A 17,973-nucleotide genomic window follows, 5' to 3' on the forward strand; every position below is an offset into this window, starting at 1 on the left:
TTGATCAGTTATCATTACTCCTAAATTATTTATATTATACAAGAATGTTTCATGCCACATTGAGAAAGTCATTTTCTGTTTTGATGATTACTTGTGAGGACCCTCCAGGTTTAATGTCAGTAAAATGTTTTCTCTCAATATCAATGGAAGTACCAATAATTTCTTTTACATAGAAAAAATGTCTTTCATTGCTCTTAACTTATTTTTCGTGCTTTACTCTTCAAAACTAATAATGTTGTAATTTCTTTAAATGCAGATGAGATCTTTAAGCTTTTCTACCCACTTCTATCTCTTAGAAAACAAAACACACTTGTCTACACCTACATACATAGTCTCCAAGCCCCATGCAGTGCATGGTGGAAGGTACCTTTTACCACTATTAGTCATCCCCTTTCCTGTGCACTTGCTAATGCCGTCAGGGAACCGTCTATGAGATTCTGTATGAGCCCCGATTTATGTTATCTCGTCTTCACAGTTCTTATGCATGATGTATGTTAGTTGTTGTAAGATTGTTCTGAAATCTGCCACAAATGATAGTTCTATAAACATTATCAATAGAGTTTCACAAAAAGAATGTCTTCTTCCCTCCAGGGATTGCCACAGAAATTCACAGAGCATTTTTTAATACTTGAGTGTTGATCAAACTTACTGTTAACAAATCTAGCAGCATGCCCCTGAATATCCAAGTAAACACAATGTATGAATATAATAGAAAGAAACATTCCACATGGGAAAAATATATTAAAAAACAAGGATGCTGTGACTTACTAAACGAGGAAGCACTGGTAGATAGACACAATAAAAAAAACACAAACACACACACAAATTTCAAGCTTTCGCAACGTGTGTGTGTGTGTGTGTGTGTGTGTGTGTGTGTGTGTGTGTGTGTACGTATACCTGTCACTTTTCCCCCCTAAGGTAAGTCTTTCCGCTCCCGGGATTGGAATGACTCCTTACCCTCTCCCTTTAAACCCACATCCTTTCGTCTTTCCCTCTCCTTTCCTCTTTTCTGATGAAGCAACCATGGGTTGCAAAAGCTTGAAAATTTGTGTGTGTGTTTGTGTGTTTTTTACTGTGTCTATCTACCAGCACTTCCTCGTTTGGTACGTCACAGCATCTTTGTTTTTTAATAAACACAATGTATGTTATGCATAATTCACTATTATAAATTCGAAAGTTTTTTCTCTGGTGATAAAATATAGTAGAACAATTAGAGATAATTTTCTTCTCCACATTTTTAGTCTATCAAAAGCATGTAAAACAATTTTTTTATCTAAATGCATCAAAAATACAGAAACCAGAAGCACACAGGTGAATCCACCTATTTGAATTTTCTGCACTTTCTGTACAACACAGAAAGCCCAAGAATCTTAACTAAAAGCTCAGTCAGCACTAACGTTAGGCAAGGCTTTTACTGAAAATGAAGATCAGCTGCAACAAGATGCTGTGTACAAATATTCTTTATTTTGTGGATGACCATCCAGTAATGTCATATTTTTCAAAATTTGTAATTCCAAAGCTAGACATCTAAGGAAAAAAAATCTATAATTAAAAATGTGTATTTATAAGAATACTGTGAAGCAGCGAAAGTAGTGACTGGGAAGGAACATCATTCTCCGTCCCTCGCATTGTCTTCTGTAACTGCCAATGAGAACCCTTCAACTCAACACGACGACTGCAAATGCATATAGCTGTCAGTTTGACTTTTAACTGCAGCTGTCACTCAAGAAGCATTGTATTGAAGCAAGAATTACGGAACAGATATCTGTTGCTAACAATGTTTATGTGAGAATGTTTCACTCAGTTCACTCACCTACATCTGAGCAAGCCACATATGTTCAATGTTAAAACTATGATTGCTACTTAGCAACAGTATTGTTGGATCTCAAAGCAGAGAAAAATCAAATATTATATTTGCTGAACATTTTAGCAGTTCCTGTGAATAAGACTAAAGGAAGACTTGAACTGAAAATTTGGTCAATGAAATGGCATCACACAAAGCTACCAAACAAGAGGAAAAAACTGTGCAATCTACAGGTAAGGATTAGAAAAGCCTCCTTGTGATCTGTGTAATATACTACATCTGTCCGGGCTACTAAAGAAAGTACATTGTGGTCATCATTTTGAAGATATAATCATCCTGTCATCTGCAGAACAGCAGAGGGAGAAATTAGTAACACACCGGAATGTGTGTGCTCTTATTCTAAAGTGGATAAAATGTTGAAAAGGCTGGAAATTATATTGATGAGTGAACAGTTGTTCACTGAGAGAGTGCTTACATGCAGTTTAAATATAACTTTTTTCCTTGTTTAACAAAGGTATGAAATAGCATAGATTGCTACTCACAACACACCACAACACAACACACACACACACACACACACACACACACACACACACACACACACACGTGAGGCTGAAGTGGGAGGAGGGATAAGGACAGAGGCAGATGGATGACTGGGACTAGTGAAGGTTGAGGCCATGGAGTGTACAAAAGTGGAGGATGTGTTGCAGAGAGAGTTTCCACCTGCACAATTCAGGAAAGCTGGTTAATATTAATATGAACCACCAAAGTTATACTGATGCAATTTATTACATCACAATTAGTTTCATTCAAAAGATCATCATTAGGTTACTCTTTCAACAATCTTCACAAGCAATCCTCACAGAATTGCATCAATATCATTACTTAAGAAGTCTAATTATCTCAAGTACGATTAAAGGCAAATTCTGGAACATGACAAACTGTCTTGACATTATGTAAAATAACTAGAATTCTTAAGTTACGATATTACCACATCTCTGAGGATTTCTTATGAAGTCTGTTCACAGCATAATTTGATGATTGTCGTTTGAACAAAACTGGTCATTAAATAACACATGTGTATCAAAACAGCTGTGGTGGTTCTTATTAGTTAGAAACTTGTAAATATGTTGAACACCCATCAAGCAAACTGGTTCTTATTAGTATTAAGAAGAATCAGCTGTGGAGCTCAAAAGAGAAAAGCTATACTATTTCTTTGCATTCAATTTGATGGCCAGCATGGCTAGGCTGCATGGACAGGACTTCTTGGTGTGGATTGTGTGGCAGCTGTTGAAACGGAGGTACTGTTGGTGGTTAGTAAGCTTGAGGTACAGAGGTACTTATGAAATTATCCGTGAGGTGGAGCTAGTATCGAGAAAGATTATTTGTTGGGTTGAGGAGGATCAGGTGAAGCAAATGGGTGAGAAGGTGTAGAGGTTCTGGAGGAATATGGGTAGGGTGTACTTACCTTCTGTCTAGATCATGAAGACGTTATCAATGAATCAGAACCGGGAGAGGGATTTGGGATTCTGTACGGCTAGGGAGGATTCCTCTAGATGGACTGTGAATAGGTTGGCATAGAATGGTGCCATGCAGTTGCCCGGGGCATCTGGGAATTTGTTTTTGGATGATGCCTTCAATGGAGAAATAATTTGCATTACGATGTTTTCCTTGTGAATTGTAAGAGAAGTAAATTAGGAAAAATTTTTGTAGATAGGTTACTAAGAAATAGCATTTGATCTAATTATCATAAAGTGGGCATCAGTGATATAGACTAGTACAGAGAAAGAAACAAGACCAAGCAAAGCTCCGGTCAGTACGTACCTTCTGCTGTAGAAATACAGAATAAGGAGGGTATACAAAAGTAAGTTTTATGGACTGCAACTACACTGCTAGAAGTGAATAGCCCTTAGCATACCAACAGGTCTGGCAATAAATTATGAGTTCCATTTTACCTTTAAAAAATACAGATACCAATTGCTTTCAAGTGGAGCAGACGGCAGCAACTGCTAACATTATAATTGTCTGTTCACCCAACTTAGCAATAAACAAATTTTCCTAAAATTAATATAGCATAACTATAAAGTATATTTTATAAGAAATTTCTATTGTACAAGTTTTCATCTTAAGATCTACAATAATTTACCTTTGGCTGTAACATCCTTGAGGAAAGAGAGCCACTCCTTCCGATTTCTTCGAGACCAGCACTTCACAATTAGCTGCCTAAAATTAAGAGAATTACAATTAGATATGAATCTAGAAGCTACAAAGGAAAGCTATGCTGAATTGTATAGAGACAGATGCTAAGGAATAACATGTGAAAACTTGAGTTGATGTGTTGCTGTTTTACATATTACTCTAGTGCAGAATTAATACCCTTTTGGTATTTGAATGTTGTCTTCAGGTCACTTTCTTTAAAGAAAACCTCTGAAAGCACTGATTGTGACAACAGACTTCTTGAGACAGTGAAACCAGAGAAAAAAAAAGTTTTGATGACAATGAAATTTAGGAAACCACCTAGCATTTTAACATAACGCAAAACACTTTAATCATAAGTACAAAATTGGAAACTGAGATGGCATCCCATTGTGTAACACAATCTATCAAATTAACAGAATATACAGTGCCCGAGAAGCCCAAACCATTTCTGGGATGGAGCTTTTTAATTCAAATGAAATGTGTACAATAATATGAAAGAACATGAATATAACGTGAAAGAAGACACCATAATTCGTTGAAATCATTACAGTTGCTCGACATGACTGCACTCCATGTTCTAACACAGTTGCCATTTTTCCTCAGTGCACCTGAACATACGCATTGTCGAAATGCATTCATGCAGGTGCCACAAATCCCCAATCTTCACTTTGTTCATCTGACCGTTGATGTGATCCCACACAAAGAAGACCAAGGGCATTATATCAGTTGAGCATGCTGCCCATAACTGTGGTGAGCCTTGTCTAATTCAGTATCAAGGGAATATCTCACTGAGGTAATTACACACAGAGAGTGCAAAATGTTGTGGGGCGCATTCCTGTTGAAACACCACAAAATTCTGAATGTTGTTGGCAAACACCTGAGGCTGCAGAAATGGGTCAAGCACGTCCAGGTATGATGTCAATGTGATTGTTGCTTCAGCAAAAAACAATAGTCCATAAATGTGCTGTTGTGTGAGGTCCAGCATCACATTTAGATTTGGAGTGTTCCATTCCATTTCCATGGCAATGTGTGGTTGTTCATCAGGGTACATTCTACTGTTGTGGCGACTGACGATGCCACAGGAATGAAAGCCAGCCTCATCCCTGAACAGGATGTATGCCACCGAATGTTCATTATTTACTGCCCCAATGAAGTCGTGGCCATGCATGCCCCATAGTCCTCAGGTTCACGATGAGGAGCATCTGAATGCTATAACCACCCCCCCCCCCCTCTTTTGTTTTGTACAAAGCATAAGGTTTGCCATACAATGGACTTTGGGATGCCATATTCCTGGCTGACATGGTGTGTCTTATGATTCCCACGGTTTCCTATGACAGGTGCCCAGAATGTTTCTAGTCACAGACATTCCCAGTTCATTTGAACTTTTTGGCCAAACCTCTGATGGTTGTTCACACTGTTGCTTCCACATGGTAACATCAAGAAAACTGTCCTTGAAGCTCAGTAAAGGGCAATCCAATGAATCTCCATCTTATGATACCAATTTGTTGTTCTGTGGCTGATAGGAACTTCTAGGGCACTCTTTATGAGCAGTGTTGTAGTCACTGAACATAAAACAGAAGTTGAAATTGATGTAGTAAGTAATACTTCCACCACCTCATGTCACAAAAATGTTTAGAAAATTTGTGAAACTTGCAACACCCAGAAACAATGATCAGGAAGTAGTCAAAGTCAGGGAATATTTGCAACAATGTATGACAGACAGATAATTACAGCTCCAAACAAATGGAGTGTACACAGGCTAAGCAACTTTCTTTCTCTCTTCGGTTGTCAGGTAGTGAAATGTGAAATGAATCAGTAGAGTGCTAGTCAAATAAAGTCAAAATATTAAAGTAAACTGCTTCAGAGTCCAAGCAAGCTCACAGTGTCAGCTTTGGAGTGGAATGGAATGTTAAGTATCAGCAGGATTTACTACTAAGATACTGCTGTATGTCTGGAACAAGTGGAAAGAAAAGTCACAGTACAGTGCCAAGGTGGCATTGGGCCACACAATGTGACCACAGCACACAATTAACATCCTGCGTGTATGGTCAGAGGACAACTTTGTTCACAATATTGGCTCAACGTTAGGCCACTGCAACAGTACAATGTGGTATTATTGGGTGATACCTGATTCTACCTGTCCTATACTGATGATCACAATGTGTTGTAATGTTACCTTGAAATCACACTCTGGCAACCTATGGGACAAATGCTGTGTGCTAGACTTTGGGTCACCATTGGTTACTGAGGACAGTAACTACATAATGTAAGTTTTAGAGCCTCAAGAATGTTCCTCTACTAAATGCCATATTCCAGCAAGACAATGGCAAGCCATGTATAATGTTCTTGAAATAGAACAGGCTTCCCTGAGCTGGAGCTTTGCCTGACATATCACACTTCTGACCAAGTCTGAGGTGTGGTTGGCTGACAACTATTTCTTGTGGTTTTCCAGCAATTCTGCTTTTTGGATTCAGGCACGAGAGGAAAGTAAATATCTCAGCTTGGCAGTGGAAGACTGCTATTTTTACATCAGAATTGCTTTTACTTTAATGTAACTCACTTTGAAGTAAATACAATATGTCCAGTGAGTTATGTCCAACTATGAAGTGTGATAGTGGAAGATCTGCAAAACATGCACTTGTCGTCGTAGTCATCCTCATCACCACCACCACCACCACCTTCTCCAAGTTAAACTACCCAGTTGTGCAAGTCTCTTCATCTCTGTGTACCTCCATTTGAACCTGCTAACTGTAGTCATGCCTTTACACTCTATATAATTTCTACCACACGCCACTTCCACACAACTTCCCTCCACTACCAGTACAAAATCACACAAATCTTTACCCCGGCACCCGTTTTAATAAATCTCTCACAGTCTGCAACTAACAAGTTAACATCTCCCCATTAACAGAGTATGATTACAAAATTTGTGCATAGCATTCTTCAACATTTTCCTGAAAGAAACAGTAATAACCTCATTGAATATAATCAAGTAATTTTCATTAAAAAATGTGCCACTGCCACAACTACTGCACCCTACATTCATTTCAACATACTGCACACAAGCCTTGGCCTCGACCCTGAATGGATGTTTTTCATGAGGCAGGAAGCCTATGGTGATGAGTGCTTAAGCCATAATCAGAGTTACAAAGGGTTCACACAGTTTAAAAATGGCTGGGTGGAAGATAAAGATAAGCCTCATTCAGGATGCCTTTCAACATCTAGTAATGATGGTCATGTCAGGAACATCAACGAAATTGTACATGCCAAATCTGAGATTGACTGTCTGAGAGATTCCAGAAGAATGTAACATTTCAGTTGGAATCATATCATGAAATCCTGTCACAGTATCTTGGAATGCATCACGTTGCTGCCAAATTCGTCCCACGACTCATGAAACCATGAGTCAAGGCCAGAAAGACTTTCGCCTAGCAATCTGCGAGAGCTTTTGGATTGTGCAAATGAGAACGAGATGTTCCTTAAGAGAACCATAATTGGTGATGAGATGTGGGTCTATGGTTATGATGCTGAGACCAAGGTTCAGTCTTCACTTTTGGTCAGGAAAGGTTCTCCAAGACCAAAAAAAGCTCATCAGGTCAGGTCAAGTGTCAAAGCAATGCTGACAGTTTTTGTTGACTTTGAAGGATTAGTTCATAATGAATTCATAACGATGGTACTATTGACACCTTCGAGAAAATGTGAGAAGGAAATGTTCTAGAATGTGATGAGACAACTAATGGCCCCTACATCTGATAACACACCCAACACATTCATTCCTGTTGGTGCGTGACTATTGCTCAAAAAATGAAATCACTGAGCTACCTCATCCTCCATACTCTCCAGACCCGGCCCCTGCTCATTTTTTTTAATTTTTTATTTCCAAAGCTGAAAACCTCACTGGAAGCATGATTTGCAACAATAGATGTGATAAAAGAAAAATTACAGACAGTGCTTCATGTGATGCAGCAAGAGGACTACCAAGACTGCTTCCGGAAGTGGAAATGGCACTGGGAGCTGCATATCACTTGTGGAGGAGAGTATTTCACAGGAAGTCACGCACAGTAAATAAAAGGCAAGTGTAGAAAAGTGATCAAAGTTCCAGAATACTTTGAGCAGACCTCATAAATGGTATCCAACCAATTATTTGTCATTAAACTTTGAAAAGACCCGCTATTTGTAGTGCAAAACTTTTAAGACATGACCCCCAGTATACGTGTAAAACATGTTGACAAGCAGACTGAAGACACTGAGAGCATTAAGTTCTTGGAATTACCACTTCATATCAAATTAAAGTGGGAGGAGCAAACCACATAAATGCTTAAGTGCCGAAACAAATCTTTAGGCAAAAACTCACACCTCCCCACAGTTTTTTGAAGAGCCTGCTTCAGAAAGGTGAAATAGAAAGTGAATTAAAATGGTTTACATTAACTTTTTTCTTCACTTCCTTTGTTTCTTTACTACAAACCAGTTCATACCACCACATTTTATCATCTTCATCATCATCATCATCCTAATCATAACCATAAACATCATCATCATCAATCATCGTCATGGGGTATCATCTTCATCTTTATTTGTAAGCCCACTGCCATTTCTTCTTTTCTGGCACTCATTCCATATTACATCTCATTATGAATCAAGTGTAGCACTGGATATGCAGCAGGTTTTGAATCCTTTTACTACAGATTCACCTGAGAGTCTGTTTCTATTCTTCAGAAATGCTTTCCTTCTCATTGCAAGTCTAAATTTTATATCCTCTCTACTTTGGCCATAAATGAGCAAGTGATTTACATGTCTAAAAGACTCCTTACAACTGTGTGTGTGTGTGTGTGTGTGTGTGTGTGTGAGAGAGAGAGAGAGAGAGAGAGAGAGAGAGAGAGAGAGAGAGAGAGAGAGATATTACCTTTGACTCATAATATAAAGACTCTGTGTATATAATGTGAAACATTATGTGTACAACGGACTTATTTCTGATTGAGAATTGCGGAGAGTAGAATCACAATGGAACTGTAATTAGCGGCACTGTTGTAAGCTGCCATTTTGAATACCGAATATAATTTAATAAACTATGATAACATTTCATCTCATACAAGAGGATGATATATCCTGAAATGTAGCTAGGAAGATAATTTATGGAAAAGGTATGTTCAATTCTTTGTTTATTTTAACTTCTCCCTTGTCTATGGCTTGGAACATTATTTGGTGTGCCATAACTCATAGGGAACTTTGTATCCTGGGAAATCAGTAAAGCCTGCACCACAATGGTCTATGCTCTATTTTAAGAGATTAAATTCTGGCCTTTATCAAAACCGATACACAACTTGGACAGTGATTTCCAAGCTGCAGAGTGAGTACGTCATAGCACCAAAGATGGTTTCCCACTGGTGTACAATTGTGCCTCTGATTATTTTACGAACTTTCAGAGTCGATGATCGCCAGACTTCTGCAGAGCCACAGAGATTTTATTCCAGGTGCTGATATCGACAATGAGTGTCAGCCAGAGTATGATCATGAACTGTAACTACTAATCATTTTGTTCTATAGACTTGATAATTAAAAATAGCAACAAAATTTCTACCTGGAAGTTTGGGAGATAACTGTGTAAAAATATTGGAAAAGTGACTTTTCTTGGCCAAAAGTTGCCATTCAAGTAACTAGATATTATTCAATCATAATAATTTAACTTCAGATTTCATGGGGAGGGAAGTTAAAAGTTTAAGCATGATAGATATTTATGAAAAATCCAAGGTACACGATACATTCCAATGGTTGGCAGCCTGACAATATATGTTGCCCATTCACAACTTCCTTTCTCATTTCCATCCTAATGCTCATCCAAGCTGGTGCCACTGTTATCCATCCTATCCTTCTGAATTCTTCAAATTAAATTTGTGTGTGACCTCAATTGCCAAAGCTTCATCTATAAATATAAGACAATCCCTATATTAAGCTATTACACAACTTAGAAATGTTAACATTATCAAAAACAGTCCAATCTGTGAAAGTAAGATGACTTCATAATTCCTCATTATCAAATTTGTGGAAAAACCTTATCTTATAGTCCGGAAACAAAGATTCTGTAACTTACCAAACGAAAGTGTTGGTACGTTGATAGAAACAATAACAAACACAAACACACACACAAATTTCGAGCTTTCTAAGTTACAGGATCTTTGTTTTCAGATATATTTTTCCCACGTGGAATGTTTCCCTCTATTATATTCTTATCTTATAGTCCGGTAGATATAGTATTAAATTCCTACGTCAAACTTCCCATAAATAATACATATCTCTTCTCATGGAATGAACTTCTTAGTTGGATTAACTGATGTGTATATTATTAATAATACACTACTGGCCATTAAAATTGCTACACCACGAAGATGACGTACTACAGATGCTAAATTTAACCGACAGGAAGAAGATGCTGTGATATGAAAATGATTAGCTTTTCAGAGCATCCACACATAGTTGGCGCCGGTGGTGACACCTACAACATGCTGGCATGAGGAAAGTTTTCAACCGACTTCTCATACACAAACAGTAGTTGACCGGCGTTGCCTGGTGAAACGTTGTTGTGGTGCCTCGTGTAAAGAGGAGAAATGCGTACCATCACGTTTCCGACTTTGATAAAGGTCGGATTGTAGCCTATCGCGACTGCGGTTTATCATATAGCGACATTGATGCTCACGTTGGTCGAGATCCAATGACTGTTAGCAGAAAATGGAATCGTTGGGTTCAGGAGGGTAATACGGAACGCCGTGCTGGATCCAAACAGCCTTGTATCACTAGCAGTCGAGATGACAGCCATCTTATCCGCAAGGCTGTAATGGATCGTGAAACCACGTCTCGATCCCTGAGCCAACAGACGGGGACATTTGCGAGACAACAACCATCTGCACGAACAATTCAACAACGTTTGCAGCAGCATGGACTATCAGCTCAGAGACCGTGGCTGCTGTTACCTTTGATGCTGCATCAAAGTCAGGAGCACCTGCAATGGTGTACTCAATGACGAACTTGGGTGTACGAATGGCAAAACGTCATTTTTTCGGATGAATCCAGGTTCTCTTTGCAGCATCATGATGGTCGTATCCGTGTTTGGTGACATCGTGGTGAACGCACGTTGGAAGTGTGTATTCGTCATCGTCATACTGGCGTATCACCCGGCGTGGTGGTATTGCATGCCATTGGTTACACATCTCAGTCACCTCTTGTTCACACTGATGGCACTTTGAACAGTGGATGTTACATTTCAGATGTGTTACGACCCATGGCTCTACCCTTCATTCGATCCCTGTGAAACCCTACATTTCAGCAGGATAATGCACGACCGCAAGTTGCAGGTCCTGTACGGGCCTTTCTGGATACCGAAAATGTTCGACCACTGCCCTGGCCAGCACATTCTCCAGATCTCTTACCAATTGAAAATGCCTGGTCAATGGTGGCTGAACAACTGGCTCGTCACAGTATGCCAGTCACTACTCTTGATGAACTGTGGTATCGTGATGAAGCTGCATGGGCAGCTGTACCTGTACATGCCATCCAAGCTCTGTTTGACTCAATGCCCAGGCATATCAAGGCCGTTATTACGGCCAGAGGTGGTTGTTCTGGGTACTGATTTCTCAGGATCTATGCACCCAAATTGTGTGAAAATGTAATAACATGTCAGTTCTAGTATAATATATTTGTCCAATGAATACCCGTTTATCATCTGCATTTCTTCTTGGTGTAGCAATGTTAATGGCCAGTAGTGTATAAAATAATGTTTTACGTAAAATATGGTTTTTGTACCTCTTCAGTGCAGTAAAGCGATCAGTGTTAACAAGTGCTGAAAACTTATTTGGTTGGTTGGTTGGTTTGGGGGATTCAAGGGACCAGACTGCGACGGTCATCGGTCCCTTTTTCCAAATACTAAAAATACACACAGAGAATAAAAAACGTGCAACAGAATAGTAGACAGACGACACAGAACAAGAGAAACATAGACAAGGACCAGACAAAACGAAATAAAATCACACAGAGTGTGACGGTGGTTGGCCGACCATAGGAACAAAAAAAAAAAGAAGCCAACCACCAAGAGACACATTAAAAACTCAGTTTAAAATCGTAGGCCAAAGGCCCGAATCAACACAAAAAACATAACAAACACTCAATTAAATGATAAAAACCCCCTGCCCGAATAAAACGTAAAACTAAGCATGCCATGGCAGAGTCATCAGTTAAAAGGGCAGGGAGCGTATCAGGCAGCGCAAACGTCTGCCTGAGCACAGCTAAAAGTCGACAGTCCAACAAAATGTGGATCACTGTCAAAGCAGACCCACATCGACATAGAGGCGGGTCCTCACGACGCAGTAAATAGCCGTGCGTCAGCCGGGTGTGGCCAATACGGAGCCGACAAAGGACAACTGAGTCGCTGGGAGGAGCTCGCATGGAGGAATGCCACACAGTCGTTGTCTCCTTTATAATATGGAGTTTATTGGGTGTGGTTAGATCGCGCCACTCAGCATCCCAAAGTGAGAAAATTTGACGGCGGAGGACTGCTCGCAAATCAGTCTCCGGGAGGCCAATGTCCAGAGGTGGTTTACTGGTGGCCTCTTTCACCACGTGGTCAACATTTTCATTGCCGGGTATCCCAACATGGCCTGGGGTCCAAACAAAGACCACAGAGCAGCCGCAATGGGCAAGAGTATGCAGGGACTCCTGGATACCCATCACCAGACGAGAACGAGGGAAACACTGGTCGATAGCTCGTAAACCGCTCAGGGAATCGCTACAGATCACTAAGGACTCACCTGAGCAGGTGCGGATATACTCTAGGGTACGAAAGATGGTGACCAGCTCAGCAGTGTAAACGCTGCAGCCAGCCGGCAATGAACGTTGTTCGGAATGGTCCCCTAGAGTTACAGCATAACCGACGCGACCAGCAACCATCGAGCCGTCAGTGTAAACAATGCCAGAGCCCCGATACGTTGCAAGGATGGAAAGAAAGCGGCGGCGGAAGGCCTCCGGAGGGACTGAGTCCTTTGGGCCCTGTGCCAATTCCAGCTGAAGGCGAGGGTGAGGCACACACCACGGGGGTGCACGCAGAGGTGCCCGGAAAGGAGGCAGAAGAGGGAAAGCCCCAAGCCCGGAGAGAAGCTCTCAATGCGGACCGCGATCGTACATCCAGCCCTGGGCCGGCGTTCTGGAAGAGGGACGTGTGACTGTGGGAACAGTAGACGATAGTTAGGATGCCCGGGCAAGCTGAAAACATGGGCAACATAAGCGGCCAGCAAACGTTGGCGCTGGAACTGCAGTGGAGGGACACCTGCCTCCACAAGTATGCTGTCCACCGGGCTGGCCCGGAAAGCACCAGTGGCAAGGCGGATCCCGCTGTGGAGGATTGGGTCCAGCACCCGCAATGCAGATGGGGAAGCTGAGCCATAAGCCAGGCTCCCATAATCCAGACGAGACTGGATTAACGCCTGGTAGAGCCGTAAGAGTGTAGATTGGTCAGCGCCCCAGCAGGTGTGGCTCAAGCATTAAGATGCCGCCAACACACCTGTTTAAGCTGCCGAATATGAGGCAGCCAAGTCAACCGGGCATCAAAAACCACACCCAAAAACCTATGTGACTCTACCACAGCAAGAAGTTCGCCGTCAAGATAAAGCCGCGGCTCTGGGTGAACATTGCGTCGCTGGCAGAAATGCAGGTCTTGGCTGCCGAAAACTGGAACCCATGAGTGACAGCCCAAGACTGCGCCTTACGGATAGTGCCCTGTAGCTGACATTCAGCAGCTGCAATGCCAAAAGAGCTATAGTAGGCAGAAGTCTTCAGCATACAGGGAAGCGGAGACAGAATTTCCCACTGCTGCAGTGAGCCCGTTTATTGCAATTAAAAACAGGCAGACACTGAGGACAGATCCCTGTGGTACCCCATTCTCCTGGACTCGGTAGGAACTATGGGAGGCCGCGACTTGCACGCAGAAGGTACGATACGACAGAAAATTTCGGATAAAGATCGGCAGAGGGCCCCGAAAACCCCATCCATGAAGCGTAGAAAGGATGTGATGACGCCATGTCGTATCGTACGCCTTCCGCATGTCGAAAAAGACAGCAACCAGGTGCTGACGGCGGGCAAAGGCAGTACGGATGGCCGACTCCAGGCTCACCAGATTGTCGGCGGTGGAACAGCCTTTACGGAACCCACCCTGAGACGGAGCCAGAAGGCCCCGAGACTCCAGTAGCCAATTCAAATGCCGGCTCACCATCCGTTCAAGCAACTTGCAAAGAACGTTGGTGAGGCTAATGGGACGGTAGCTGTCCACCTCCAAAGGGTTCTTGCCTGGTTTTAGAATGGGGATAACAATACTTTCCCGCCATTGCGACGGAAACTCACCCTCGACCCAAATACGGTTGTAAAGGTCGAGGACCCGTCGCTGGCAGTCCACTGAAAGGTGTTTCAGCATCTGACAGTGGATGCTATCTGGCCCAGGAGCGGTATCAGGACAAGCAGCGAGGGCACTGTGAAATTCCCACTCACTGAATGGAACATTGTAGGATTCAGGATGGTGGGTGCGAAAAGAAAGGCGCCGACATTCCATCCGCTCTTTAATGGAGCGGAAGGCCAGTGGGTAATTGGAAGAAGCGGAACTCAGAGCAAAATGCTCTGCCAAGCTGTTGGCAATTTCATCGTAGTCTGTACAAACTGCTCCATTCAGTGAGAGTGCAGGGACGCTGACAGGGGTCTGATAGCCATCTTGGCCCAGACCTGCAATGGAGAGACATGGAGGCCGATGGTGGACACATACCGCTCCCAGCACTCCTGCTTGTGTTGGCAGATAAGGCGGCGGGCCCGCGCACGCAGCCGTTTGAAGGTGATGAGGTGTTCAATGGAGGGATGTCGCTTGTGACACTGTAGTGTCCGCCGGCGATCTTTAATCGCCTCAGCGATCTCAGGCGACCACCAAGGCACAGACCTCCTCTGAGGGTACCCAGAAGAACGGGGAATGGAAGATTCTGCGGCAGTAACGATGCGGGTGATGACCGAGTGAACTACTGCATCCATGGCATCATTAGAGAGAGGCTCAATAGCGGCAATGGAGAAGAAGTAGTCCCAGTCAGCCTTATTCATAGCCCATCTGCTAGGACACCCAGAAGAGCGACGCTGTGGCAGTGACAGAAAGATCGGAAAGTGGTCACTACCACATAGGTTGTCATGCACTCTCCATTAGACAGAAGGTAAGAGGCTAGGGCTGCAGATCGAAAGGTCGATGGCGGAGTACGTGCCGTGCGTCATGCTGAAGTGAGTGATGGAACCTTCATTTAAAATGGAAAGATTGAGCTGTGCCAATAAATGCTCAATCGCGGCGCCTCGACCTGTTGCCACTGACCCATCCCACAGAGGATTATGGGCGTTGAAGTCGCCCAGTAACAAGAAGGGTGGCGGCAATTGGGCTATCAGTGCAGCCAAGACATGCTGTGGGACATCACCATCCGGTGGAAGGTAAAGACTGCAGACGGTAACAGCCTGTGGCGTCCACACCTGAACAGCGACAGCCTCTAAAGGTGTCTGTAGAGGGACAGACTTGCTGTGCTGTGCAGAGAGTGAACGACATAGAGGCAGACGCCACCAGACACCCTTTCATAAGCTGCCCGGTTCTTATAATAACCCCGATAGCCACGGAGGGCGGGGGTTTGCATTGCTGGAAACCAAGTTTCCTGAAGAGCAATGCAGAAGAAAGGGTGAAGGCTGATAAGTTGTCAGAGCTCAGCTAGATGGTGGAAGAAACTGCTGCAGCTCCACTGGAGGATGATATTGTCCATGGCTGAGAAAGGCGTGACGGGACTGGGAAAGCAATTTACGCCGCTTCTTCACTCGCTGCCACCGATTCAGTACCCGCGCGAGTGACATCCATGGCGTCTGAGTGACCGGCGAGATCCAGGTCTTCAGCAGATGCCAGAATCTCGACCTCGTCCTCAGACGCTGAGCTTGTAGGAAGCGGTGGGACGGGTGGCACTGCAATGTCGGGATTCTTGGGTACCGCTTTCTTTTTCGGCTTATCTCGCTGTGCCTTCAGTGGTTCAGGCTGGGAGGGCTTCACTGGGTCAGTCTCAGGGACGGACGACGACCGTGAGGCCCTACGACCAGGGACCGGTGGTTGTTTGAGCCACTTGCGGGTGTCCGCTTCTGTACCGGTCGGAACTTGCGAAGGGAGGTCCTCAAGGGACCCCTTCCTGGCGAGAGGAGCCGAAGAAGTCTTACGCTTCTCTGGCTGGGAAGGGGGAGCTGATGTCCCCGATGGTTGGGGGGGGGGGGGAGGGGGGAGGCGTTGCTCCTGAAGTAGATGGAGCAGGAGCAACAGGGAGTTTAGTGCCCCCCACCATCAAGGGGGCAGGTGTGGTCCTTCGACTCTGAGAGCTGACTGGAGCTGATGGAACTGTAGCAGGACTGACAGTTGCGGCATAAGAAGATGTCACACGCACTGGATTAAGCCGATCATATTTCCGCTTAGCCTCAGTGTACGTCAGTCGGTCCAGGGTCTTGATTTCCATTATTTTCCTTTCCTTCTGCAGAATCGGACAGTCTCTGGCGAGCAAGGTGGATGGTGCTCTCTGCAGTTGACACAGATGGGAGGCGGGGCACAGGGAGTATCAGGATGGGATGGTCAACCACAATCGCAACATACGAGGCTGGAAGCACAGCGTGAAGACATATGGCCGAACTTCCAACACTTGAAGCACCGCATTGGGGGAGGGATATAAGGCTTGACATCACAGCCGTACACCATCACCTTGACCTTCTCAGGTAATCTGTCACCCTCAAAGGCCAAGATGAAGGCACCGGTGGCAGCTTGATGATCCCTCGGACCCTGGTGGACGCGCCTGATGAAATGGACACCTCGTCGCTCTAAGTTGGCGCGCAGCTTGTCATCGGACTGTAAAAGGAGACCCCTGTGGAAAATAATGCCCTGAACCATATTCAAACTTTTATGGGGCGTGATAGTAACGGAGACATCCCACAGCTTATTACAAGCGAGCAAGGCCCGCGACTGGGCAGAGGATGCCGTTTTTATCAATACCGAACCGGACCGCATTTTGGACAAGTCCTCCACCTCCCCAAACTTGTCCTCTAAATGCTCTATGAAGAATTGAGGCTTCATGGATATAAAGGATTCCCCATCAGCTCTGGTACAGACGAGATACCTGGGCGAATACGTCTCACTTTCATTCATTGCCTTTCGTTCCTCCCATGGTGTGGCCAGAGAGGGGAACGATTGGGGGTCATAAATGTTACCTTTAAAATGAGCTCTCGAACACTTAGAGACTGCTGGTGGCTGGACACCAGCAAGAGAAGATGTGCCACACTTTATTGCGTGTCATCCACCCTGATGCCACCTACTCCGACCAAGGGCCCTCCCCACGGGCGCCACCCAGCCACAGCAAAGGCCACCTGGCAGGATGGCCATTGCCGGGAGTCCCGATGCCCCAGGGAGATGGGCATCTACTCCTTGGCATACGTGGGGAGTTAACGGCGCAGGCATCAGTAGAGCGATCCCTGTGTTGTCAGGGGGCTACAACCGACAGGGTACATGGCAGCCCCACCACAACGGACTGGCTACCGAGCTGGATTTTTGGTGACATGTCGTCCATGGTTTTCATCTGTGCAGAAACTGGCACTGCTCATCGCATGGCGGAAAATGCACGCAGGAACGGAACCATGCCCAAGAGATGGAGAGCGGGCAGGACTGCAATGCAACGACGAATAAGCTGGCGAAAGTTCTCAACGCAAGATGGATACAATGCACCAAGTAAGGCGCCCCTCCCCAATTAGCTCGCTCTTTGGAAAAATTTTGAGATATGGAGGTCAAACCCGACGGGGGACCATCACATAAGGCCGAAACGTTTGAGACTCCTTTTAGTCGCCTCTTACGACAGGCAGAAATACCACAGGCCTATTCTTACCCCCGAACCCGCAGCGGGGGTAAA

At 44.0% G+C, this 17,973-nt stretch overlaps 1 protein-coding gene and 1 long non-coding RNA gene across 5 annotated transcripts in view; one reads left to right on the forward strand and one right to left on the reverse strand.

Moving 5' to 3' along the window:
• The window catches only part of LOC126176868 (uncharacterized), a 169,109-nt gene that overhangs the window by 134,531 nt on the left and 16,605 nt on the right, over positions 1-17,973 (forward strand). The gene's annotated exons all lie outside the window — the stretch shown is intronic.
• LOC126176867 (phospholipase D1) overlaps positions 1-17,973 on the reverse strand; it is a 190,750-nt gene that overhangs the window by 120,415 nt on the left and 52,362 nt on the right. For all 4 annotated transcript variants that reach the window (XM_049924060.1, XM_049924059.1, XM_049924058.1 and 1 more), the window contains one exon: positions 3,951-4,027. In XM_049924060.1, the coding sequence (XP_049780017.1) occupies positions 3,951-4,027 (77 nt within the window). The remainder of the gene's footprint in view (positions 1-3,950; positions 4,028-17,973) is intronic.

This window comes from Schistocerca cancellata, chromosome 3 (genome assembly GCF_023864275.1).
Source record: "Schistocerca cancellata isolate TAMUIC-IGC-003103 chromosome 3, iqSchCanc2.1, whole genome shotgun sequence".
Classification (NCBI taxonomy): Eukaryota; Metazoa; Arthropoda; class Insecta; order Orthoptera; family Acrididae; genus Schistocerca; species Schistocerca cancellata.